Source organism: Vigna radiata, chromosome 11 (genome assembly GCF_000741045.1).
Source record: "Vigna radiata var. radiata cultivar VC1973A chromosome 11, Vradiata_ver6, whole genome shotgun sequence".
Classification (NCBI taxonomy): domain Eukaryota; kingdom Viridiplantae; phylum Streptophyta; class Magnoliopsida; order Fabales; family Fabaceae; genus Vigna; species Vigna radiata.
In genome coordinates this window covers 17,837,230-17,862,752 of record NC_028361.1, presented here as the reverse complement: position 1 = coordinate 17,862,752, position 25,523 = coordinate 17,837,230, and the positions used below count along the sequence as shown (strand labels likewise).

Sequence of the window (25,523 nt, the reverse complement as noted above, 5' to 3'; positions counted from 1 at the left end):
GTGGCAGCAGTGCATGGTGGCAGAAGCTCCAACAAAAAGCTCGACGACGACTCCTACAAAAACTCCAGCTAGGGTCTGGCAACAACTTTGGCGATGGTGGTTCCGGCAAGGTTCAACAAAAGTCCAGTTATAGCTCTGGAGAAGGTTCAATGAAGGTCTGAAGCCAGTTCTGAGGACAGCACATGCAGTGCAAGAATGGAAAGAACCTCAAGTTGGGTGCACTTCAAGCAATCCCAATATTTAAAGGATATCGGTACACTTCAAGCAACCCTAAAAGGAACCATAACTAAGACAGTAGAGAAGAAATGCAAAAGCAAAGCTCCCAAGATCGGGAACTCTAATACCAACTAGAAAGAAGATTTTTATTCGATTGATTGAAAACAGTACAGTACATCCACTTCTATATGGAGAGAACTCAAATCCTAAAGTAATAATTACAAGAGATCTCTAGAATCTTCTATCAACTTTTAGTAATTTAATATCCTACCAACAACTTTTAGTAGTGCATTTAATATCGAACTAACATCCTACCGGATTTTTATTTCTTAGGGCTAAAACTTAAGTTGGTTGAGCCAACAGCTGTCTATCACCCACCTTTATCTTGCAGACGGTGATATTTCTATTGTATAGTTTCTTTGTTAGTTTGCTTGCACTCTTAATCGTCAGTTATAACTATTGAACAGTTATAACAATTAGACATTTATAACTGACATATTGAAATATGTCAATAATGATCCTCTGAACTATTCATAGATCTGTTGTAACATGATCATAATTTTGTTTACATATTGATCAATAAAACTTTGGTTCAGTATTCTCTCCAGTTAATTAATATAATTTGATCATAACATGTTCAAACAACTATGTATAACGAAAGGAATTACCTTGGTGGGAAGTGGTAATATTACCCATTGGTTCGGAGCTGATTTAGCTTTTGATCTTGTGGTCACTCCCTCACCAGACTTCACGAGGAAATAAGCTTGGGAAATCAGCAAAAGTACTCCGAACCCTCGGGTGAAGAAAAAAGTGAACAAAAATAGATCATATAATAGTAATACCTTAATTAGATGGCCTTGGACATGTATTTTACCCAATTCATTGTGCCTGCTGGTTAGCAACAAGGCCAAGGCACTTGTAGTTACTTTTATTTGATATGCTCCCTGTATGTCGCCTGCAATCATATATCACATTGAAGAAAATTGATCCTGTTTATGCATATCTAAGACTACCTTATTGATCATTCTCATGCTTTAGAGGTAAAAGTAACATAAACATGAGTTTTGCAAAAAAGTATTCACACGCACTGAAGGGAGAAGGAGTTACTATATTAGTTAGATATTATAAAATTTTAGTACTTAGTAACAAAATCTGATAGATTTCTTGAAGCAAGAAATCAAACTCTCACGCAAAACACTCTCACACGCACCAGCAATACTGAAAGGGATCTGTATATTATTCTTGAGAACAAAGAATACAGTGTACACAGACCAAACACTATCAAGGGAACACTCTCACTTCACACAGGATGCAATGGTCCTGTCTATACAACAAAGCAAAAACATGTCTGTCACAAGACACCCCTGGCCCCTTATAAAGCTAACCCTTCCTGATAACCAACAACTAACCATCCAACAGACCTCCTAAGCCTCCTAACCGCCTAACAGTCTACAACCTCTTATTTAATTTCTTTTCCCACTTTCATATACTTTTAAATCCCTATCAAAATCTTTCAACTTTTCATGCATGAGGATGACTCCATACCAAAGAGCAGTTACACACACATCTTTCAGTTCTATGGACAAACTAAATTGCAACAAACTCATAATTTGAAAAAGTGGAAAATACCAAATAAATCACATAGCAAAATATCTTAACCAACAAAATAGTAGAAGGATGCTCACCCTGCAGCTTGGTCCATTCTGAAATCACATAAGCAAATGAATTGTCATGTCCATCCGCAGGAATTGAGATCATCAAATCAATGAAATCTCCAACATTAGGAACGCTCATGTGTACCTGAATAATATTTTGTAAATTATTGATGTGGACAGAGGGAAAGCAGACATTAAAATCATTCAATTAACTGTTTTGAACCTCCAAAGACTATTTACAAAAAAGAGAGATTTGACTGTTAACCATTCCCAACCAAAAACTGAGAATAGAATCATTTAAACTCAATCTGAAAATTTGGCTAAATTACCAGTCTAGCAAAAACAATTAGCAATGAGCTTCGTAGGACAGCGTTTTGAGCAGATTGCATACGTTTGACAAGTGCAGCAACCAAGTCTCGTATATGTACCGCCATATGTGATGGCAAATGCAAAATAAGTTGAAGAATGTAGCTCCCAACAAAGAGAGACCCAGAGCTTTCCAATTCCGGGTTTAGTAATCTGTTCAAAATAAATGAAATCAGACAACAAATTGGAAACAGATTAAAAAATACACCCACATGTGACATAAGCAGGAAACCTAAAATAAAACAAGAATAAAATGTTTGTAACTGTTACTGTAAAGGAGGTTTTGAAAGTTCCAATGAACAAGATGTATTAAAGAGAATATCTAAGTTTAGACTTCGAACCTAACTCGATACCATAAAAATTATAAGGTGAGAATTACCTAAGATTTGTACGTCCTATCTATTGAGATATAGCACATTTCTGTTATATGTAGCGCATTTAAGAAATATGATCACTTGCACAAACGAGAGGACTAAAAACAGTGTATTCAACCTACGTTGTTGGACTTTTATTGATTTACTTATAGGATACAAAGAATAGGTGATGAGTTTGCTTTTACGCACTCATACAATGCTTAATCTTAGCTTTCTCGAAGAATAATTGTCTTCAAATCCATTCTTTTATCTAGGATTCGTCCAAATGGGATCAAATGAGCTTTAAATGAAATTATGCACTAAAACCAGCGTTTTAAAGCCATGTCAGATGATAAGTCAGATGAGTGTTCTAGGTAGCCAAAATGCATTAGATGATATAGCTAGATGAGTCTAATTAGAAAGTTTAGTCTATGGAATTTTCCTAGATGACTTGATAAATCATTTGAGCAGAGTTTTGATGATGTTATAAATTGCATAAGTATTTCTTGAGCATTCTAGTTGAAAATAAGCTCATAAATCATCTATATATGATACAATTTTAAATTGTCTAAGGTCTTGTTGATAATGCAAGTATGACTAAATTGGAGATTTTCCAATGATTAGAAGAAGCTAAAAGATAATAAGCTTGAAAAAGGTGTAAAGTGTTCTTAAAGATATGATGGTTTTATTTTGAGGACCTTGTCTGCACCTATAGTCTGATGCATTGAGAAACTACTGAAATAGCTAAGTTGGATTTTCTACAAGGTAAAAGCTATTAAGATTATATTCCATACAACATTTAAGGGAACTTCCCTACATGAGATAATCATAAAGATAACCTTGGAGATAATTTGAAAATAATATTGGAGATTATTTGATTTTCAAAACAACAACAAACAAGATGCAAAGCACTTGCCTAAAATCTCAATCCTCTAGTTGGGGACGCACAACAAAAATAATAAAATAACATTACAGTTCAACATTCCCCTCCCTCTCAAACTGGATCATATAGATTTTATGCACCATATTTGAAACATATAAATTGAATCCTAGACTCTCGTAGAGATATAGTTAGTATGTTGGCAAGTTGTTCATTAGATCTAACCAATAAGATCCTTGGACAACAACTTCTCTCTAACAAAATGACAATCAATCTATATAATTGTCACAATACAATTTCATCTAGTATTTTCACAAAATTTCAACTCTTGAAGGAATTGTATAATCAACAAAAGTTAACATCTAGCTAGGCTATAGATCAATATTCAGCTTCACCACAAGACTAAGCAACAACACTTTATTTCTTTTGCAAGATATAAGGTTCCCTCCACAGAATCCATAGTATCATGTGGTAGATCTCTTATTAATGGGAGAACCAACCCAATATACACCCCAATACCTTAAGACTTGAGTACTTCCCTTGTTATTGTACAAGTCCCTGTCCTGGGTTCCCTTTTACAGATCAAAGAATGTGAGCAACAACATTCCAATGATCAATGTTGATGTTTTGAATACATTGACTTCCAACTCCTACTAAATAAAATCAGGTTTCAACCAATCTTCTATATCTCTTTAGGTCTGAGAAAAGTCCAGATTGGTCTCATTAACTTTTGATTTGAATCCATAGAACTATCAATAAGCTTGTAATATTCCATGCCAATCACCTCAAAAATATCAAGACTATTTTCTTTGTGAAATGATAACACCTAACTGTGCCACTTCAATACCAAGATGTTAGAGAAAAAGACCAACACCTTATGATTTAGATTAAGAGCTGCTAGAAACATCCAACTGACAAACATGATCATGCTTCGTCTAAAAGATAATGAATTAAACAAACAACAAACCATGTAAGACGCAAGTCATGATTAATGAAATCCAAACTCTTGAAGGTAATAGCACATGTGCATTAGTTCCTCTTCCACTTAGACAAAAAGTTGTTGGTTTAAAGAACTCATAGTTAAGTAAAACAATGTATATTTCCTTAAATGCATTGTTACAATTTACTATTGTATTTATAGAGTATAGTAGTGCAAAATACAAAAATGTCAGGAAACCCTAAAACCCAATAGTTGGGTTCCCATACATAAATAATAATAATAATAATAATAATAATAATAATAATAATAATAATAATAATAATAATAAAGAACATTACATTTCAACAATGGTTATTGTAGTTGAATCTTCCACTCCTTTTGATAGGATATGTAATGTGTATGTTAGGAGGAAACATATTAAAAAGTAGTTGTTAGTTGGGTTGTTAGGTTGAGCGAGACTTCCTATGTATAGTTGGGGGTCCTTTGTATGCAGGGACGTTTTTGGATATTTTGGAGAGTTGTTGGCAAGATCATTGGCATCCTGTGTGATGTGTGAAGGGAACATTGTCCCTCGGAAGCATTCATATGCTGTACTTGTTGCCTAGGATCAACAATACAAGATCTATTCAGTGAGTTTAGGTGTCTGCAGTGGTTTTTCCTGGTTTCCTCTATCTAAGAACCTAACACGTTGTTAGCCACATAAATGGTATACACAATCATTCTAAATAAACTTTAAATTTAACTCAATCTTATAATACCAGCTTATAGGGTCATGTTTGCACACATTTATATATATAAATTTGTCTTAACTTTAGTCGATGTAAAACTTCCAACACACACCCCTCATCATGGAACTCCACATTTTATGGGTGGCTAATAGCAGTCCAATAATAGGTGGTTCAGTAAGCCCAACAAACAACAACATTCGCAAGGATAAACTCTAACATAACTCCAATATCATGTTGAAATAAAAGAAAAAGAGACATAGGCTGAATTCCTGATCTGTAAGACAAAAAGATGGCCCTAAGCCTTTTCCATCTACAACTTTTAATAACAGAAAATAATAAACTAAATAATAGTATGTAACAATACAATAAACTTAAGGTTTTGTATAATTCTATGTATAAACAGGTTGATTTTGCAGAAAATATAGAAACAGCAGTGACTTTTAGAAGTTAACCATTTCCCATGCTGGTTTTCTCCTTTTCCATATCCTAGAGGAATGTCTAAAAGCTAAAACTTAAAGAAATAACAAAATAAATTGAAATTGTTTGAACAGTTGTTGAAAGAAGCTTGATGGTAGCGAATGTACTCAGAAATGTGAAATAACAGCCAACTACCTTGAAGCTACATCAAGTAAACTTCTCATAGTTGATCCAGAATCAGATCCCCGCGCAAGAACTTCTTGCCTTCCCCCAGATATAAATGCAGATAAACACTCTGTAGCATTCTGCTCATATCAAGTGAATACATATATTTAATTCTATGCTCCAATCAGAAATAGTTTAAAATATAAATAATAAAATAGGATGTGTTTATCTGAAATATACCTGAATTTCACTATGGTCATCACTTTGTAGGATTATTTTGACAACAGCATTAAAAGAGACATCATATATTGCTTTCACTACATCAGCAGGGGCATTCTGCATATAGCTACAACGAAATGAGATGAGAAATTCAAAAGATAAAGTGCTCAAAGGTCAAGGGTGACATGATTCTACGTATACTTGCCTTTAGTAACATTGTTACCAGATCTAGTGATCCAGATACCAAGCCTTCAGTTTGCTCTTGGGGCTACAAGAACATAGGTGTGTAAGTAACAGGTATTACTTTAAAATCACTAACCACTGACACTTGGTTAACTTTCAATACTCATACTTTATTCAAAATTGGTCCAACATACGGCAAAATTCTGGCAACCAATGGATGTATGCATCCAGGAATGCTTTTGATCGTCTGGAGAAAGGAAAAAATATAATCAGATGAACAAAAGAAATAATTTATAAGCAAGCATTATAATAATTCTTTCCAAACTCTGCAGCAGTTATGAACCACGTAATCTATATATAGAGCTCGATAAATGATAGCTTCAAAATAACATCTTATAGAGAATAGCACATAAGTTAAAGTACTAACATATGTGTGTATTTTGAGCATATATACACATGCACACCCAACAAAGCTCTCTGTACATGTTACATAACAACCAGCACACAATTAACTTCATACGTGTGTTTACTACTGCAAATTACAGCATTTCCAATTGTTCAGGCCATCAAAATGAAATGAAGGTGTCAGAATCCTATGAGTAATGCTGCAGTTAATATTTCCTTGGACAGTTTTAATTATATAAGTAAGAGGATAATAGGCTGACAATATTTTATATTTATTGTACAAGATCATTGATCCGGACTTATATCCATCATAAATTAAGATTTTCAGTTATTATGTCTATGTATTCTATTTAAGGGCAATTGCTCCGCTTACAGTTTTTCCAACATAAAGTCTAAAATAAGATCACATACCACCCCCATTCATGTTGTACGACAAATTTTGTTACTTTTACAATTTCACCCTAGTTCATCACAACCAAGAGTAATAAGAGAAATGTTACCAATCTTGGAACTGGGAATCAAGGTGGAAGACTCAGATTAAAGAACAAACTCAAATGGAGAGATCAACAAAAATAAAATACAGTTGCAAAATAGGAGAGAACTAAAGATAACTCTTCTTCCCCATTCCTAAACACTAAAACCAATTGGGAAAATTTTGGTTGTAGTTCCTAAAGACTAAATTTGAGAGACTAAAATGACCTTTCCAAATTATTTTGGCTTAAATACCCATTTGGTCCTATTATTTATTTCTTTTCCTCGATTTGGTCTCTCTATTAATAAAAGATTCAATCAAGTCCCTCAATTTTAAAAATGCAACATAATACGTTAACTTTACAGCCTGATAGCATGTGCTACCGTATTAAAAAATGGATTTTAAATGGAAGTTAACCTTAAGTAATAATAAACTAATCAAACATAATATGTTAATATAATATTTAAAATATAAAATGTAAACTAAATATAACTAAGGGTGTGTGTCGAAGAACTAAAAAATTAGATTAATTTAACAATCAATATTATGTGTAATTTATTCAATTATGGTAATTTATTGAAAAGTTCTCTAGTTTGGAAACAACAAAAAGAACAGTTTTTACATAAGAATAAGAATCTATGAAGTTGAAAGGGAAAAATGTTTTCTACTAAATTTCAAGTGATGTCCTAAAGATCTAATTTATTAAACATATTTTTCTTAAAAATAGCTTAAGTGAAGAAAAAAAAAACAAAAAATGCTCTTAAATAATAATTATTATTAGGGATAACTATATTTTTTATTCTTAAACTATAACACGATTTTGGTTTTTGTCCATGATACTAATAATAATAACTATTATTACTATTATAATAATAATAATGTTGAATAAAGCATAACATATAATATAATAAATAAATAATTGTAAAATATAATAGAATAATGGCTATCCTGAGTTCAGCTATGCTATCCCTTTTTAGCAATTTTGGGGTTGACCACTACAGACCCCAATCTAAGATTGTGATTGCTTCGATGGAACATTCCACATTAGAATCTCATGTTTTACAGTCCTACCTCAGGGTAAGGTTTGACAACATCAGTCATGAGTAATCTAAGATGCCAAGAAAAACAACCAAGTAACTCTGGAGATAATAATATTAACAAATAAAATCATTACCTCAAGAATTTCAAGTGCATCAATACTGATAAAAGGATCCGAAACATGCGATGCCCACACATTAAGGATTACAGGAGAAATCATGTTTTCAACTACTGTTGATGATTCACGACCTATAATAAGTAATGATAAGGGAATAAATATATTTGAAATGAAAACAAGGGATAGATTTTAGTAAAAACATTTTGAAAAACTTCTCAGCCCAATGATTTATAAATTATAACACATTCTGCACAAGCAATATAAAAGCTTTCAGGTAAAAACAAGAGTACAGCATATTTTCCGAATATAAGTATGAATATATAATCAAGCTAGTATCCGGAAATGCATTTAAAATTACACCTAATTTTAACAATAGCTAGCTGAGATATTTTTAAATCGTATACACACACGTGAGTGTGCCTGTGTCAATATCTGAGGAGTATACGACCTAACCTGCTTTCACTGCAGCAAGCAATGTATCAAGTACCAGGTGCAAGGTTTCCTCTGATGCCTGGAAATCATATTTTGGTAATTAATACATGCAACAATAGCAAAGATAAATAACAAAAGCTTTTATAATGTGGGTACATGATTAAGAAGATCAATGAGGGATGAAAATAAACCCAACAACTGCGATTGGATAACTTCATTTGTTGCTTCGGGAAGGAGGTTAGAAAGTGCTCTACAGGCACCTACTTTTACAGGTGGGGGCCTGTTATATTCAAAGTTAGAAGAGTATATTACAGTAAGATTACAAACTGAGACAAGTTTTCTTACACATCAATTGTAACTGCCTTCATTGCTAAATAGAGATAGTGCTCTACTAAGCCACCGCTTATCTGTAAAATATTAAAGATCAATTACAAGTCATGACAGAAAGAGATCTAGAGAAATGAAATCTTAAAAGTTTGGACAGGACCATTTACCAAAGAAGAAAATTTAGCAACTGAAGTAAAAATGCGAGCATATAAAAATGGGCATTCAAGAGGACCTGGAATAAAAGTGAAAAAATAAGATTAAAAAAACATTATCACGGACACAGCTGCATTCGTTGAATCAGAATGGAAGCTTAAACGAGGGCAAGGAAAGAGTTGAAATCAACCTATTAGAGAGTCTACTGCAAAAATCTGCTCAAGCAGATCCTTCAAGTCAGTTGAATAAACCCTGGTTTCCTGTACCAATAACAAGATACATTACAGTCTTCCCAAGTTCAAAATAAAAACACAAGTAATTGAGGCTGGAAATGAAAACTTGAATCTAATTCTACATATCAGAATTCACAACTGAAATAGGAATCTCAAACCTCTGTCTCAAATAGTTGTTCTGAAAGAGATGATAGGGCAAACAGAGTAGCTTCTCTTATCTGCCAAAAATTAACATGTATAAAATAATGTTAAAGCAAAAGTCCAACACCCAATAATTTTGATAAAGTCCTTAAATACAACAAAGCTTAAAACATGAAGAAGCTACGTCTAATAGGCCCTGTACAGATTCTAAGTACAAGTGCTTCATCTGATAGACAATAAAACACCATGAAGATCTTTCCACTAGTTTGATAAGTGATTGATGATAATTAGATGAGGACAATCAAGACTTTAAGTTCACATTAACTCAAAATATTCCTAAAGCTTAAGTTTGTGGTCCAAGTAATGTCTTCACCATTTGTTGTCAAATAGTTACATGCCAAATACAAACTTCATTCAAATATCTCTAGGAATTCAAGCTAAAGATGCATTGTCCACCAACTATCCTGTGCCGAAATCATGATCTTTTGATCACAAAGACATTATATTTCTCTTAAGCCAAGATTAGCTTCTTGTTCATAGAATACTTGCCTTGACGAAGAGTGGCTTGTTTAAAAAACACTTGCATTGAGCCAAGAGTGGCTCAATGAAACAATACCTAGATTGAGCCAAAAGTGGCTTGTGGGAAGATATAATTATTGCTAGAAAATAGGTATATTTTCAGAAACTATAGAAGTGGAGAAGGAAACAAAGTTAAAATTGAAGGTGGTATTTGTCAAAAAAAAAAAAAAAACATTCTTACAATCTGTAATAGCATACAGATAGCAATTTTTACTGGTAATAGTAATGGTTATATATGTCTAACAAGTTGTTAACAGTGTGATGAGTTTATTGAAACGTCTAATGTTGTTAACTATGTGTTACCAGTGGTTCAAAGAGGAAACTAAGATGTCTATATACAATTATCAATCTGCAATCGGTGCACTAATGGCTAATATGTCTCACAAATGGTTAGTAAGCAATGTGCACAAGATTATTAAAACGTCCTATGGTGGTTAACATTGCCTCACAAGTTGCTGAAATAAATGAATGATTGTATACAATTATTAATTATAAATTCGTAAATGTAGCAGTAATGGTTAAATATCTTCTGTAAGTGGTTAATAGTGTCTAAGGTTACTAAAATGTATAAAATAAATTGTCCCAAAAGAGATTAGCCGCAAAAGTGAACAATTCCCAATGAGATTGATAATTTCTTCCTAGTTGAATGATCTAGAAATTTGAGTGCAGGTTATGGGGCATTTTACTTTCTAAGTAAGATACCTAATAGGAAAGAGTTGCATGGCAACAAAATAAACAGGATTCAGAATCAGCATTATTTGAAAAAAAAAAAAAGCCTGTCAGCCGGCAAATAAAATTTACCAAACATAAGCTAGCTTCTAGATCCAAAAAGAATAGCCATATGTATTTACCCTCCACCAACTTGCATTGCCAGCTGCTTTTCTGATTTGAGAGTCGTTGAACCATTGCTTTGTACTGTCTATGATAGCGCAAATTCCTTCATCGTCAAAAGAATTCACAACCTCTTCCAATAAAAGCACACCTAAAAGAAAGTATTTTTTTTATGAAGATTATGAAAATATATATAACGAAACAAACTCATTTGAATCCATGAAATTTCTTAGCAATCATATTTTATTATTCCATAAGCGCATAATTAAAATGTATAACTGATATCCCTAAATCATAGGGATCTAATTATATCCCTGAATAACAGGGATCGGACTATAGCGCTGGATAATAAGGATTAAGTGTTGCCATTGTATTTCCTAGATTAGTTTTCCAATCTTGCATATATATATGTGATGTACTCTTGGCAATAAAATCATCTATTCTACCCTAATTTTGAGATGGTATGAGAGTGTTAAATTCTTAAGAGCTGCCTTTGAATGTGCATCCAAACATCCTAGATGTCAACTATCATTGCTGTCAATAATTCAAAATCCTAGACGACAACCTTCATTGTTGTCAATCATCTCTTTAAAGGGAGCCTTAATTGTTATCATGATTTATCTTGTCATTCATTACCTTTATATGATAACAGTGCTGCTATTAGTCTTTCTAACAAAAACCAATATTGCATTATAGCGCTAAACACATTGAGATTAAACACCATTTCACATGGGATCACTTTCAGAATAGTATTGTGTTAGGAACCAAGAATTGAGAAGAGAAAGAAGAGTAATATTCTTTATTGAATAGGCTAAAAAGAACACAAAATAGGAGAGCAATGTCTCTTCCAAGAGTTTCCCCTTCATGCAGGATGTCAATGATCCTGTCAACAATTCTCCAAAACATTCAAAACTCCCCCACATACCCGGAACCCCTAATTATATATAAACAAACTCACTTATCCTAACAACCCGACTAACAACTACCTTTTTAATATGTCTCCCGTTAATATACACATTACATATCCTACCATTACTTGTCGTTGCAAAAAGAACCTTGTCCTTAAGATTGAAGTCTAACAATTAGTCCTTAATTGTTGCTAAATTCCTTGATCACATGAATTGAGGTGTTAAAAATCGCAGTGTCATCCACCAAAAACCCCAAATCAACAATGAAAAAATACGATATTTTCATATCATTATTCCATCCCCATCTATTATTATCACCACACTTGTTATCAGCCATCAACAAACCATAAGAATCCCTATGCATGTGATTGGTATCTTGAATTCTAGGATGAATTTTTCCCCACACCCAGTCCATGTTACTGCTACCAAACTCTCAAATAAAACTTTCATTGCTTTCCCGCAAGCAGTTGGCACCAAGAAATCAAACCCACCATTCTCGAGAATGCCAATATCTTAATGGATATAAAGAATATCAAAGGACAGTAAACCATCATGTGTATTATTACTAGGCAGCACATCAATAGCATAACAAAACTCAACCCAATTGTTGTTCTCCACCTCATTCTTGAATGTAACCTTCCACCCTTTCTTGTTGTTTAACTGTTGCACATTTTTCAACAATGGCACTTCGTTCTCTACCCTTACACTTTTCAAAAATGGTGTTCCGTTCTCTGCCCCCCAACTCCTACAAAGAGCTTAAGAAAGATCGTCCCAAGAAGGATTCTTGGTTTCTTTCGTAATAGACAAAGTTCCTGTAGGATTTATTTGGTAATAGACAAACTTGTCTTCATCTCTACCCTAGCTCTTCCTTGCTTGCTGGCCAAACTTTTCCCTTCTCTTTGTATCTAGCACGTCGAATCAATTTGTTAGGAACCCAAAATTGAAAAGCGAAAGAAAGGTAATATTCTTTATTGAATAGAGTGAAAAGAATACAAAATAGGAGAGCACTCTCTCCTCCAAGGGTTTTCCCTTCTCTTTGTATCTAGCACGTCGAATCAATTTGTTAGGAACCCAAAATTGAAAAGCGAAAGAAAGGTAATATTCTTTATTGAATAGAGTGAAAAGAATACAAAATAGGAGAGCACTCTCTCCTCCAAGGGTTTTCCCTTCACACAGGATGTCAATGATCCCAAAAGTCCCCCACATACCAGGACCCCCCAACTATATATAGAAAACTCACTCATCCTAACAACCTGACTAACAACTATTTTTTTAATATGTTTCCACCTATCATACACATTACATACCTTATCATATTGTGGATTTAAAATTTGTCCCTACAAGCAATAAGTTAATTGATATATTGACAAAACCTCTTCTAAAAAAGATTTTATCATGTGAGAGCCTTATTGGGCATGACTTTTGTGGAAGAGTGATTAATCAATAATGTGCAAAGCATTAGATGATATATGTTCATACACATTAGATAACATATTATTCGTGTATATTAGACGACTATAAAATATTATGCATTACATCATACAGTAAGCATGCATCATATTTTTTTTTTCAATTGTTCTTTACGTTGAGTTGTATTGTTACCATCTTTTTCAACTCTATATATTCCCACCAAAACCCACCCACCATCTTGACAAAAACCCTACACTTTAACTCAAAGAGAACCAAAACTCTTTTACCTCCAAAAACTTTTACCATGGCCATTCCTACCTACAATGTTGCCTCTACTCAAGCTCTCGCATCAAATGATCACAGTTGGTTGAACATCAAATTGATTTTGCCAAGCTGGATGGGTGTGGTTTGGGTTTTAACAAGGGCTTGGAAAAGTGTGGCATTCGCAGTTTCTTTATGGAGCCAAAGACAATCTACCCATAATTGGTAAGAAAACTTTGGAGAAAAGCCAAGGTTCTAAATGAACACACCATCTCTTCATTTTTTTTCTTGGATGAAAAAATGTGACCAAGTGGCAATTTCAGAAGCTATTTGTTATAATAAATAGCTATGAAGCTCCAACACTTCTCGGAAATGGCGTTGCCGCACTTCCTAAGCGTCGACGATATGGACACATAGCAAAAGTGGATACACTGTTTTGGGTCAAATACAGCCCAATTCTTGACATGCTGAAGATAACACGACCCAAGCCGAAGAAACTCCTTTGCACATATCTAAGACGAAATTATGCAAATATCCTAACATAAAAGATTTTTAAAAACTACAAGAAAAAAAGAAATCCAAGAACAATATCTTCCCATGTTTTGCATATCTAGTTTTAAGCTATGTTTTAGGACAAATGATAGATAAGAAACAAAAAAGAAGAGAAAAGGAAGAAATCTGCAGTAGAACAAAGTGTTAATGTTGGCAAAGTGAGAGAAGATGTTGTGTTGCAGTTACATTTCGAAGAAAGAACAAAAGCAAAGAAAGAAGGAAGCAAAAGGAAGACGGAAAAAAATTCAAGCAAAGAAAAGTAAAAAGTTGCTCTTAAGAAGAAAAGCAAAGGTACTCTGGAGAGAAAGAACATTATGGAGAATTTGAGAAATAAGAAAAAGTGAAAACGTAACTTTCTGAACATTTAAATAATTTTTACTTATTTTATTTAAATACATTTTACTATGTAAAAATCTATATTATATTAATAATTTATTATTTTTTATTTTATACAATTTTTAAATTCTGACTACATTTTATTGAATTATGTATTTTTATTTGAATTATTTTTTTCATTTAAATTTAAAACTTTTATAATATTTTTTTCATGTAATTTATGCTTTTTAATTTAAATTTAGATTTGATTAATTAAATAATTATATAATTATTATTATATTATGTTCTTATTTGAATCATATATTTTTATTTTATTTTAATTTTGAATTACAAATATAAAATTATATTTTTTATGGTCTATTTTTTAAATGATAAATTAAAGTCTTACTAAAAATAAATATTATAAAAAGATAAAATAAACTTTTATTGAAGAAAAATTAAATCTTAAAAATAATACTATTTATAGTAATCATATTTAAATTAAAAATATTATATACATACACTGTCATGTCCATCTGTGTTATATTTTTCAGTTTAGACTAATCTTTATGTCTGTATTGTGTCCGTACCCATGTCCGTATATGTGCTTCATAGATAAATAGTCTTCAATGGGATTTATTGTAAGGTGCTTATGGGCTTTGTGCTAAAAGTAGTTCCTATGTGTATCTCTTTGAATTCTCTTATTTTCACTCTCATACATTGTATGTGTATACAGTTATTATAAATATGAAATCCTGATAGAGAGGAAATCACTCTCTAAATTTCATTTTAATATTCCAGTGTTTTTTTCTTAAGTTGGTATTAGAACAAGTGGATTCAGTCACGTTGGTCCCCATCTTACCTCTGTTTGGCAAAAGAATTGGTGCTATCCTTGGGCCAAAATCTGGCAGCAAGTGTGCAACAAGGAACTGCTACCAAAACATGGTTTGAAAGATCACATTATAGAATATGGGAGATATGTTATATATCATTTGATGGCAAGTATCTCTTTAATTGCCTCATCTTTTATTTCTCAATATGATAAGGATTCTAAAGAAGCTGGAAGATGAGCTCATCACTGCTCCCTACACTGCCCCAATCAATCGTATGTTGTGGAATCAAGCTATGTATAAAAAATTCTAAAGGATGAAGAAGTCTACTAGAAACGAGGTAATAAAAAAGGTTGAATGTATAGTGAAGCAACCCGTGTTCACCTTGACCAATTTGAAGATGATGCATATGGGGATATCTCTACACAAGGTTGTTGTTGCGCTACTCAACAAAACAATCTCAGACAATACTGTCTAGCCAATCTTGAGCCTCCACACATAAGAGCTTATGAATTTTTGCCTTTGATGGGAGAAAAATTGCATGTTGGCGAATGCTTAAAATAGAAGGGAAGCAAACCACAGGAAAAAGGAGTCTTGTAGTTTCTTCACCTTCATCAGAACCATTTGCCAGTGGCAATTCAAAAGATGCTGCTAGATACACTCAGTCTGATGTTCCTACTATAGAAAAACCTTTGAGCCAACTCCTAAGAAAAAGTGGACCATTCCATCTCATGGGATAAAACGTACCAGGAACACCACCCCTCAACAACATCAGATATGGTGTTTGCTTTCTTAAGGAAGAAAAGACAATAATCCTGCATCAACATTTGATGCTCCACTTGAGACACCTCATCTGGATATGGTAACACATGAATCTTCGTCTTCATTCAAACAAACAGAAAACCAATCTTTTCCTCCACCTACACAAACAACCATCTCTGACGCAACACCCTTAAACAAGTCCTCCACCTCACATCAAAATTCTCAAACCAAAACTCCGCCACCTTCCCCAATTCAATCTTAAGACTCTATTGCATCTAATGAATTAACTCAACCTTCCACCCATTCGTCCTATCAACAAAGGGACTGAATAGCAACAACTTTGAAAGGATTGTTTCCAAACCATGAATGGGATATGCATATCCACCAACTTTGAGGGGAGTGTGAACAATCATATTTTATTATTTCATATTTGGCATATTATAGTTAAAGTATATAACAAAAATATCTCCATAGGGATCGAATTATATCTCTGAATAATAAGGTTTTGATTATATCTCTGAATAAAAAGGATTTGATTCTATCCCTGAAATATAGCGATCTGAATATATGCTTTAATAATAAGGATCTGATTATATCCTTGAATAATAAGAATCTGATTATATCCTTGAATAATAAGAATCTGATTATGTCGTTGAATCATAGGCATCTGATTACATTAAGTGTTGTCATTATGTTTTCTAAATTGGTTTTCCAACCTTGTATATTCATTTGATGTTTGAGAAATACCTATTTGAGAAAATCATACAATAGCAAGGGAGGGAATAGGATTGTTAGTGTCCTTGAATGATAAAATGCATCAAAATTTAAAAGTTTAATTATAAGGACAAGAGTCAGAATCATTATCATAACAAACACCAAAATAATCAAGATGAAGGAAAGTAATTCAACATAGGTGTTAAAAAATGGACTTTAAACCTAACTCAATTCTATAAAACCAACTTGTAAGGTGAGGTTTGCATCCACTTATGTACTATGAAATCGCCTTATCTTTAGTCAATGTGGATTTTCCAACACACCCCCTCATGCTGAAGTATATACATCCTATGCTTGAAACTAGACATTAATGGATGGTCCGATAGCAGGTAGAACAATGTCCAACAAACAACAAATTTCCGTTAGGATAAACTTTTAATTCATTGTTTTAATACCATGTTAAAAAGTGGACTTCAAGTCCAACTCAACCTAACGAAACCGACTTATAAGATGAGGTTTGTATCCTACTTATGTATTACGAAGTTGTCTTATCTTTAGTCAATGTTGGTCTTCCAACACTAGGAAACTATCAAGCTAATGTAAAATAAATTAGCAGCCACATAGTTAAACTAGGAAATAAAATCACAAGGAGTGAACTATAAGGTTCCCAGTTACAATCTCTATAGTATTTGTTGTGACTAACAGTAGTCATCGACACTCTGCACTGTCAGTTAGTTAGATGAAGTGTCATCTAGTCAGCACAGCTTGCTGTGCAAGCTATTCTGCTAGTTAGTTATACTGAGCTGCAGTCTACTCTGCATAGCTGCTGTGCAAGTTACTTGGTCTACATAAATTCCTGCCTAGCACTTCAACAATAGTAATGCAAAATCATTTTCAGTGTATGTAAATCCTTCTCTTTCAGCTTAGTTCTAGTTTCTTCAAGGGAGATACTGACCAGAGTTGCGGCAGCTATAAGTAGAATCATCTTCATCAGCAATGAACTGGTTAGCATCCGCAGACCATGTATGAACCTAAAAATAGAATGCACCATAATTTAGTAAAAAATAGTGAAAGAAATCAATTGCAGGAAGATATATATAAAAAAAAAAAAAAAGAAAAAAAAAAGAGACGGATAGAACATCCAAGGCATTGCTACATATTGTCCTATTTGCACTATTATAAAATACAGCCAAATACATCTTCTAAACCAAACCACAGTAAAAAACAATTGATAGCATATAACATCTGCCAGGGGCGAGTATAGTCAAACTGCACTTGTCTAGCCCATTACCATCCCTATGAGGGATGGAATCCATGAGAAGACTCCAATACACCATCTGCTTCCTCTCTATCTAACATAAACATGCACATGCTGTACAGCGATATATGAAGCAGTAAGACATTGGCATTCATTTTATGCTGAAATAACAAAATTAAAATAATGGGTACTGGAAAGATCCATCTGCACTCATCTCAAGGAAGCTACAGCTTTTCTATTCAAATGAAAAGCACAGCATTTAAAATAGCACAAGAAATTAGAAACCGACTCTGCAGAAAGCCAGTCAGATGCTACTAAGCAAAATGAAGGCAAATATGAACAAGAGAATCGAGAAAAGTAAAAAATGGTATACCTGCTGTTCTGTCATCTGAAGAAAAGCAATAGTATAGTACACCAATTCTCTTATATTAGCCCCAACCACCTATAAAAGTGAAAACCACAGATCAAAGCAATGGTACAATAGAACAGAATCAGCAAAAAAGTATAGCAAGAATACTCTGAACCAAACCTTTCTCAGTCTTGTATTACCCACAATAGTCAACATGAGTTCAAAGAGCTGCAGATAAAAAAATAGATGAAAAATGATAATTCAAAAGTTATTATAAAGTATCATGGAAATGAAAGAAAAACACCATGCCTATTGAAAACAAACTAACAGAAAAGAAATTTTATAATTCGGAGGCATATAGAGATTACAGAAGGTCATCCAGTTGACTGGATCAGTTATCACAACCTGACAGTGACAGCTGCAATAAACTACTCTAACAGAATACAACCATAATGATGGTTGTAACTGACTAACAATGCAAACCACAGCCAGTTGATTACTTAGAAGTCTATAATTATAACTTTCAACGTTTTCCATACATTCAGCAAAAACAGCTATAAAACACACATAAAAGGTATAAATACAACAAAAGAGGTTCCTTTTCATGAATAAACTGATGAAGCCACAATACTAATTAATGAAAAAACGGCTTATTTTCATTGCAGTGACCGCTGTGTGCCCCTTGGATTCAGGTGACCAGTTTAATATAGGTATCCTCCTTGCCAAATAACAAGCTAAAGAGACCATCAAAAGTCAGGCAGTTAACTTTGACATGAAAATACATTGAGCAGAATATTGTCATTTTATGCAATATAAAATAATCAACATGAGAAACTGCTGGCTGCTATCATCACCTGGATAACAAATGAATCAAGGCTTTTCTCTGAACCATCAGAATCATATCTTCCATCATATGAATCTTCAGTTCCTTCAATAGCAGCTTTCTCATAAACTCTCAAAGAAGAGACAAATGTATTCCACAGAGGTCCTAGTATAACTACAGGGAAAAACCTCTCGTAAACAAATAATAAAAACAAATGCCTAGAAGCTCAACTTAGGGAAAAACATACCCTCAAATTCACTTTTAAAGAGATTTGAAAAATTTTGAATGAACTGATTCAAGCACTTCAAAACCTTGACAAAGAAAAATCCAACATCATGTTACTACATAGGAAAGATATGCATGTATGTGTGCTTGTATACTATACATACACACAAGACACATGAATATAACTATATATAAACACATATAGATAGATTAACCTCCATTTTGATACTCCAATCATCGGGATTTTCAGATTGAACTGGAATTTCTAGAATAGAAGAGAATTGGCCCATCCATGGTTTAATCAAAGGAGCTATCAGAGAACTTGTTTCTGCCTAAACAGAATACCTTGATCTGTTAATAGTTTAAAAGAAAAATACACTAACCCAACAATCCACTCAAACAGTTCACAATCACTTAAGTGACAAAATACCTTGTAGACACCACTAATTGTCCCCAGCATAGATGTACAAGAATAGATTATAGAAAGGGCCTTTGATCGAATGTATGTGTCATAATTCTGAATGGCAACAAGAAAGTAAGAAATCTGTTTTTGGTGAGACAAAAGAGACTCAGTTCACCATAGAAACCAAAAAAAAAAGTAATTTTCCTTTATTTTCTTCATTTTTTAAATTGAAGAGTTTAAAGATTTAGAAAAGCATTTAAATGAGTTATCAAAAAATTAACAAAAGGAAAGTATTTCAATTTTACTTCAAAAACATCCACTGACATAATGGAAAAATCTTTTTACAAACGAAAATTGACAACTAATATGCAAAATATAGGTAAAAAGGACTTCTTAATTCCAATAATATGCTCTCTTACTTTTTGACGTTGAAAGTTAAGACAACGCAATAATGGAGATAATGTAGGATAAAGATATAACGTCAACTTTTGATAATGAATAACTCCTTTCCAGACTTTTTGCATAGCCAACTTAGTTCAGAAAGATATACAAAATACAACCTGGGGAGATGATACAATTGTCAGCAAACTGGGGAAGAGAGCGGGTATTAATGTTGGAACCATTTTATCATCCAAGTCCGCAGAGAGAAGAGTCAAGCATCTCATAGCGCCATGCACTAGAATAAAATTATTAAAAGACAAATAATAAATCTAATTAACATATTGAAATTCCATAAACATTGTAACCCAAATATGGTACAATTATTGATCATAAAACTATTTCCAGAAAACCTAATAGAGAAAGTAAATGAATCAACTAGTAGCCAGCATGAAAGAAAATCATCAAGCAAACCATTTACAATTCAGGGATATAAACTGCTCATACCATAAATGTTTGGTCTCTACTATACAAAAATGGAGAGCTTGGTACAGCCAAGGCTTTTTCCAAATCATTTACACATACAAAATCCCAAAAATCAACTCAAACAAAAATGCTTACCTCCATTCAAGTTGGCTTGGTTATTGATCAAATTTAGAAGAAATGGTAACAAATCTGGCCATAACTCTGGCCAGTCATGCACTGCAATGGATGCAACAGCCATACCAATGGCTGTGCAAATTTTTCGATGAGGATCATCCAATGCCAATAGAAGCATTCTTCGGATGATTTCCTGGCAATGTAGCATACATTAGTTACCATAAAAAAATGACTAAGTAGTCAGTTCAATTAAATGGCCTTTTACAGAAAATAAAATAAAAAATAAATAAATAAATAAATAACTAAGATTGGCATGGAACTACAAAAGGCTACTCAGTGATGTATAAACCTATCATTTAATATTCCAGAAATTCAGGTTCAGAAACTTATATTATTTGGAGTGCTAATATGAGATCAACGAGCAAGACTTTGAACCCATAGTAAATAAGTCAAAAGGTCAGTCAAAAGGCATAGAAACCTTGCTATTACCCTCCATCCTTATCCAATAAAAGAGAAATCCGTCAGACCTAAAGCTCAATGGAGGGAAGACAAAGCAACAGGTGGCCAGCTTTGACAAATTATGTTTTTATTGTTGTAATTTGAGATAATATCTTTAGAATCTTCCTAATTAGAGGAAATAGATACATAATCTTTTATTTTATTTTATTTTTCCTAGTTTCCATATTCCTCTTTTTAGGAGAATTAGATTATTACAAATAGAGGGTATGAGAGTGTATTTTTCATGATTGAGAATAATAAAATAAGTCTTATTTTCAACTTTTATGATAGTTTTTAGAGCTTATTCATACTACTCTTTCTAACTTATGAGACAAAAAACAATAAAATTGGTTTTTTTGTTGCTTTTCATATTTTTAAAATTTGTCCAATTATCTTAATCTTCTACATTATTATTTAAAAATATATTTTCTATAAATAAACAACAATGAGCAATTCATCTTTTTAAGAGTAACTCAATGGTGACCTTTCTTTGTATCACCATTCACCACATTTGGACACACTTTCTTGAAACAAAAGACTTTCAATTAAAGAAATCCACAAACTTAGAATTCTCCACCTACTATATGTCATAATCGTAAGAGTCAATCACTAAGACGAATCAAGCTCTCATACCACTTTTCGATACTTCAAGTTGGACATGGTTTGGTTCTATTCTTTCGTTTCCAATGCCACAAGTTGGACTTGGTTTCTGTCCATTTTACTTCTAAAATTGTGTTTGTACAAAATTGTGTTTGTATCTATAACATGTTTAGGTCCTAAAATTTTAAAATGTCTAGAAGTGGGATGGTGATAAAGATGATGATAGAAACTTTTTTAGTTCCTTAATTGTCATCACTTTTTTTTATGAAAACTCATGTGAGGCATCACTATGATCCTTGGCATTTATGTTAAGTTGACACCCTCAGGGACATCTATCATATGCCATCACATGAAAATATCATTGAAAACAAAAAGAAAGATATAAAGAACTCATGGGGGACCCTAACAAAACCCATGAACAAAAAAACAGGCCACCTATAAAGCTATACACAAGTTAAGAAGCCCTATACATAGGAAAAAGAAACCTTATGATAAAAGTCCAAACTTATAAAAGCTGACATAATTGTATACCATCTAAAAACTTCTCTAGAAGACAGGCTTAAACTCGCCAACTTATCAACACAATGATTTCCTTTCCAAAAAAATATTTGACACCTTAAAAATTAATACCACTGCAAAACTTAAGGCATTTCCTCCAACGACTTCTAATTTTTAATACTTTAACAACTTTTGTTTTGTAATTTTATGAACTTATTTATTGTAGTAGTTTGAACTTATATAGTAGTTATGCATCATTAAAGTTAGCTATTGTAGAATAGTGGAGTTGTTGTTTTACTAGTTTGCTTAATCAAAGTGTTGAACTATTGAATTGGTATTGCTATTTATGAGTATTAAATATTTTTTTCATATGAAGTAGACTCTAAATGATAACCATGGGTACAACTGTAATCTAGTTACAGTTGTTATAACTGCAAGTGTATTTTTTATCCTGGTGTTGTTATAAATAGTTGAGTCTTACCATAGAAATGTAAGTCTTTGTGCTCTCTCAATATAATGAAAGCAGTTCCTTCTTCTACTCCGTTGTTCTAATACAACCTAACCCCTGAATGATGCCACAACTACAGGGACAGGAAGGCTCTATGAGTCTTACGAGCAGGAAGCTCTGCTCTGCTACCCCATCACCACATGCAATTGACTACTATGGGCTAGTCCTAGCACAATGGTGAATTGTGCCTTGACCAATTTAGTTGTGTGTTTGAATCTGCAAAAGCCTATTTGCAACATCAAGGGTAAGATTGCATAACCATTACAGAGTGAGAAGCCTTCTAGCACTGGTGTACAATAATTAATTTTTACTAAAAAAATAAAAAATGATTGAGTTAGACTTTTCAATAAACAATAAACATAGAAAGTATGGATTGTAGAAAATAGAAAGGAAAATGCAGAATAGCTATGAAATGCTATATCCTGCTCAAGCCCAATCCAAGCTTTCTCGTCTGTAACTTATAACCACCTCCAACTTTGCACACCTCCTTCTGGACCTCACTCACACTTCCACATGGCATAACAGCCTCTCCTTCTGCTTCTTCTTCACATATTGGGTTCAAAGATGTCACCAGTTTCTATATATTTAAATCTCAACTAAAACAAGCTCAGAATATTTTTCAAAAATACCTTTTAGAAATCCACTTACCAATAATACTCAATAGAAATAAATGCATATTTACCTTTTCATCAGTAGAGATAACAGGAGGTTCAAAAGTGTCATCACCCTCCTGCCAATGCTTTTTAACTAACTGCTTAATAAGGACAGCAGCTAAGTACAACAAGGTCAAGTTATACAAGTTCCCAATAAACGGAAGAAGGAAAATAAATAATTTACTGGTACAAATATTGGATTTGTAATCCTAGTAAAGTTTTTCAAATGTGAACGGATAAAAGGAATAGATAAGAAAGCATAAAACGTGTTTATCCTAAAGGAAAAGGGGGCATTTAAGAAAATACTAATTTCTTTAAGAAAAATAATGAAAGATAGAAGGAAATATTTTAGCTCTGAATAAAAATGCAGAACATATGATCATTATGAAATAGGATATCTGACGCAGTCCCACCGCGAGCTCCTTGTTTGCAGTAACTTTTGATAATGCACTGCCAAAACCTTCAGGGCAATTTAACATTCGAAATTAACATAGAAAAATCATGATTGAGCGGCATTGAGAATTTTTGTCAAATAAAAACAGTAGTGAATGAGCACCCCAAGTTATGTTCTTCATCTCCATGGCCAAGCTAAAGAAATATATACATATTACAAAAGTAGATAAAGCCAAACAAAAAACATGTTTCACTAAAATCAATGAAGCATACAAGTCCCGTTTAAGTAAGAAAATACAACTTCCATTTACGAATGACAACTTTCAAGCCAATACAAGATTGAGGCATAATATCATTGTCATAAGTTCACGCTCAACAAGCTACCACCCCAGTGACTATCCTCATTTCCTTGTTACATGGTTATGCAGATGCCTCCACCCTCTAAATACCATAAACCACTCCTCCCCTCATCATGTTAGTCACACACTAAAAACTAACAAAAAAAAAAAACAACGGCATTGTCAAACAAACTCAATTTCCCAAACCCGTTACCCCCTCAAGTCCTCAACTGAAAAACACTCACTCCCACGCTACCACCACACCACATAAACAGCAAGCATAACATCTAACAAACAACCCACCACAATGGCTCTTGTCTTCGAAAAGAAAAGAAAACAAAAACAGTCCAACCTAGACACTCCATAAGGTTTTCACACCACAGAGCAAAATCCGCATTCAATTAGGTTGCAGAAGATGAAAATTAAAACGATAAACAAAACCTGGTTGGCGAGAGGCCTGATCGAGGGATGCTTCGGCGAAACATCGAACCTCAGGGTTGGGGTCGAGTGTGGCAGACAAACAATTGAGTAGCCATTGCTGATCTTGATCCATTAACGGAAAACCCTAAAGCACGATGGAACGGCGACGTTAGTGGTTTGCGCTGCTTGCCACTTCACTCGGCTGCTTTTTCCCGCTCTGCTGAAGAAGGATAAAAGAAGCCTATTGAGCAGTGGCAGAAATGAAATTTTGTTAGTCGCTGCCTTGTGGATCTCTATTCGTCCCTTTCAACAATAGTTAGCTCTTAATTTAAGGTGAAAAATCATGAATTCAATGTTTTATATATTAACAATTATTTTTGTCTATATATTCTTTTAATAAGTGAAAATAATATAAAATATTAAATTTATATAAACTGCAGTGGCATAAATTAAATTTTTTTAGTTGTTGCTTTGTGCATATGTTAATCTTTCATTTTATTTATAGCCAAAATGTTAGTTTAAACAAAGGAATTTAATTTCATTTTATGATTTAAATGTTTAATATATTAAATATTAAGCATATATTTGTAATAATATTAACTTCAAATCAATAAACTACTTTAATAGTTTAATAATAATGTATTGATAAACAGTTTTCCACTACTTTTATGACATGGGAATTAATATAATTTGTACTGTTAAAAGTAAACTTCACTAACATGTCAAATTTATCCTTAATTAGGGTGGAAATAAATCAAATTCAGGGTTTGGTAGGCAAGATTTAGCTCTCTTAAAAATTTGATGTGGTAAATACTAAATTAGATCAGAAAAATAAGTTATCAACCTATATCATAACGAATAAATAATAATAATGATAATAAAAATTATGAGAGTAATAAAATATTATTATTAATAATAATAAGACTTAATTAAGAGTTCTTAATAAATTTTGAAAACTTTCAATTAAATCTAATAA

The 25,523-nt window shown here is 33.0% G+C and overlaps 1 protein-coding gene across 3 annotated transcripts in view; it reads right to left on the bottom strand.

Annotated features, from left to right (window-relative positions):
* LOC106777768 (importin-9) overlaps nucleotides 1-24,844 on the bottom strand; it is a 31,454-nt gene extending 6,610 nt beyond the window's left edge. For 2 of the 3 annotated variants that reach the window (XM_014665511.2, XM_014665510.2), the window contains exons 1-28: nucleotides 24,569-24,844; nucleotides 23,795-23,856; nucleotides 23,426-23,518; nucleotides 20,661-20,832; nucleotides 20,222-20,337; nucleotides 19,689-19,775; nucleotides 19,474-19,590; nucleotides 19,281-19,344; nucleotides 19,065-19,207; nucleotides 18,391-18,438; nucleotides 18,235-18,303; nucleotides 17,559-17,634; nucleotides 10,872-11,002; nucleotides 9,459-9,518; nucleotides 9,258-9,327; nucleotides 9,082-9,146; nucleotides 8,933-8,994; nucleotides 8,744-8,867; nucleotides 8,609-8,666; nucleotides 8,174-8,286; nucleotides 6,292-6,369; nucleotides 6,145-6,207; nucleotides 5,961-6,056; nucleotides 5,751-5,860; nucleotides 2,201-2,390; nucleotides 1,902-2,016; nucleotides 1,059-1,171; nucleotides 885-962 (exon numbers count right to left, since the gene is read on the bottom strand). In XM_014665511.2, the coding sequence (XP_014520997.1) occupies nucleotides 885-962; nucleotides 1,059-1,171; nucleotides 1,902-2,016; nucleotides 2,201-2,390; nucleotides 5,751-5,860; nucleotides 5,961-6,056; nucleotides 6,145-6,207; nucleotides 6,292-6,369; nucleotides 8,174-8,286; nucleotides 8,609-8,666; nucleotides 8,744-8,867; nucleotides 8,933-8,994; nucleotides 9,082-9,146; nucleotides 9,258-9,327; nucleotides 9,459-9,518; nucleotides 10,872-11,002; nucleotides 17,559-17,634; nucleotides 18,235-18,303; nucleotides 18,391-18,438; nucleotides 19,065-19,207; nucleotides 19,281-19,344; nucleotides 19,474-19,590; nucleotides 19,689-19,775; nucleotides 20,222-20,337; nucleotides 20,661-20,832; nucleotides 23,426-23,518; nucleotides 23,795-23,856; nucleotides 24,569-24,680 (2,685 nt within the window). In that variant the 5' untranslated portion in view covers nucleotides 24,681-24,844. Of the gene's footprint in view, nucleotides 1-884; nucleotides 963-1,058; nucleotides 1,172-1,901; nucleotides 2,017-2,200; nucleotides 2,391-5,750; nucleotides 5,861-5,960; nucleotides 6,057-6,144; nucleotides 6,208-6,291; nucleotides 6,370-8,173; nucleotides 8,287-8,608; nucleotides 8,667-8,743; nucleotides 8,868-8,932; nucleotides 8,995-9,081; nucleotides 9,147-9,257; nucleotides 9,328-9,458; nucleotides 9,519-10,871; nucleotides 11,003-17,558; nucleotides 17,635-18,234; nucleotides 18,304-18,390; nucleotides 18,439-19,064; nucleotides 19,208-19,280; nucleotides 19,345-19,473; nucleotides 19,591-19,688; nucleotides 19,776-20,221; nucleotides 20,338-20,660; nucleotides 20,833-22,716; nucleotides 23,375-23,425; nucleotides 23,519-23,794; nucleotides 23,857-24,568 lie in introns of those variants that run through there. The other variant, XM_022775984.1, reaches the window with a different exon arrangement.
* Nucleotides 24,845-25,523: the final 679 nt, after the last annotated feature.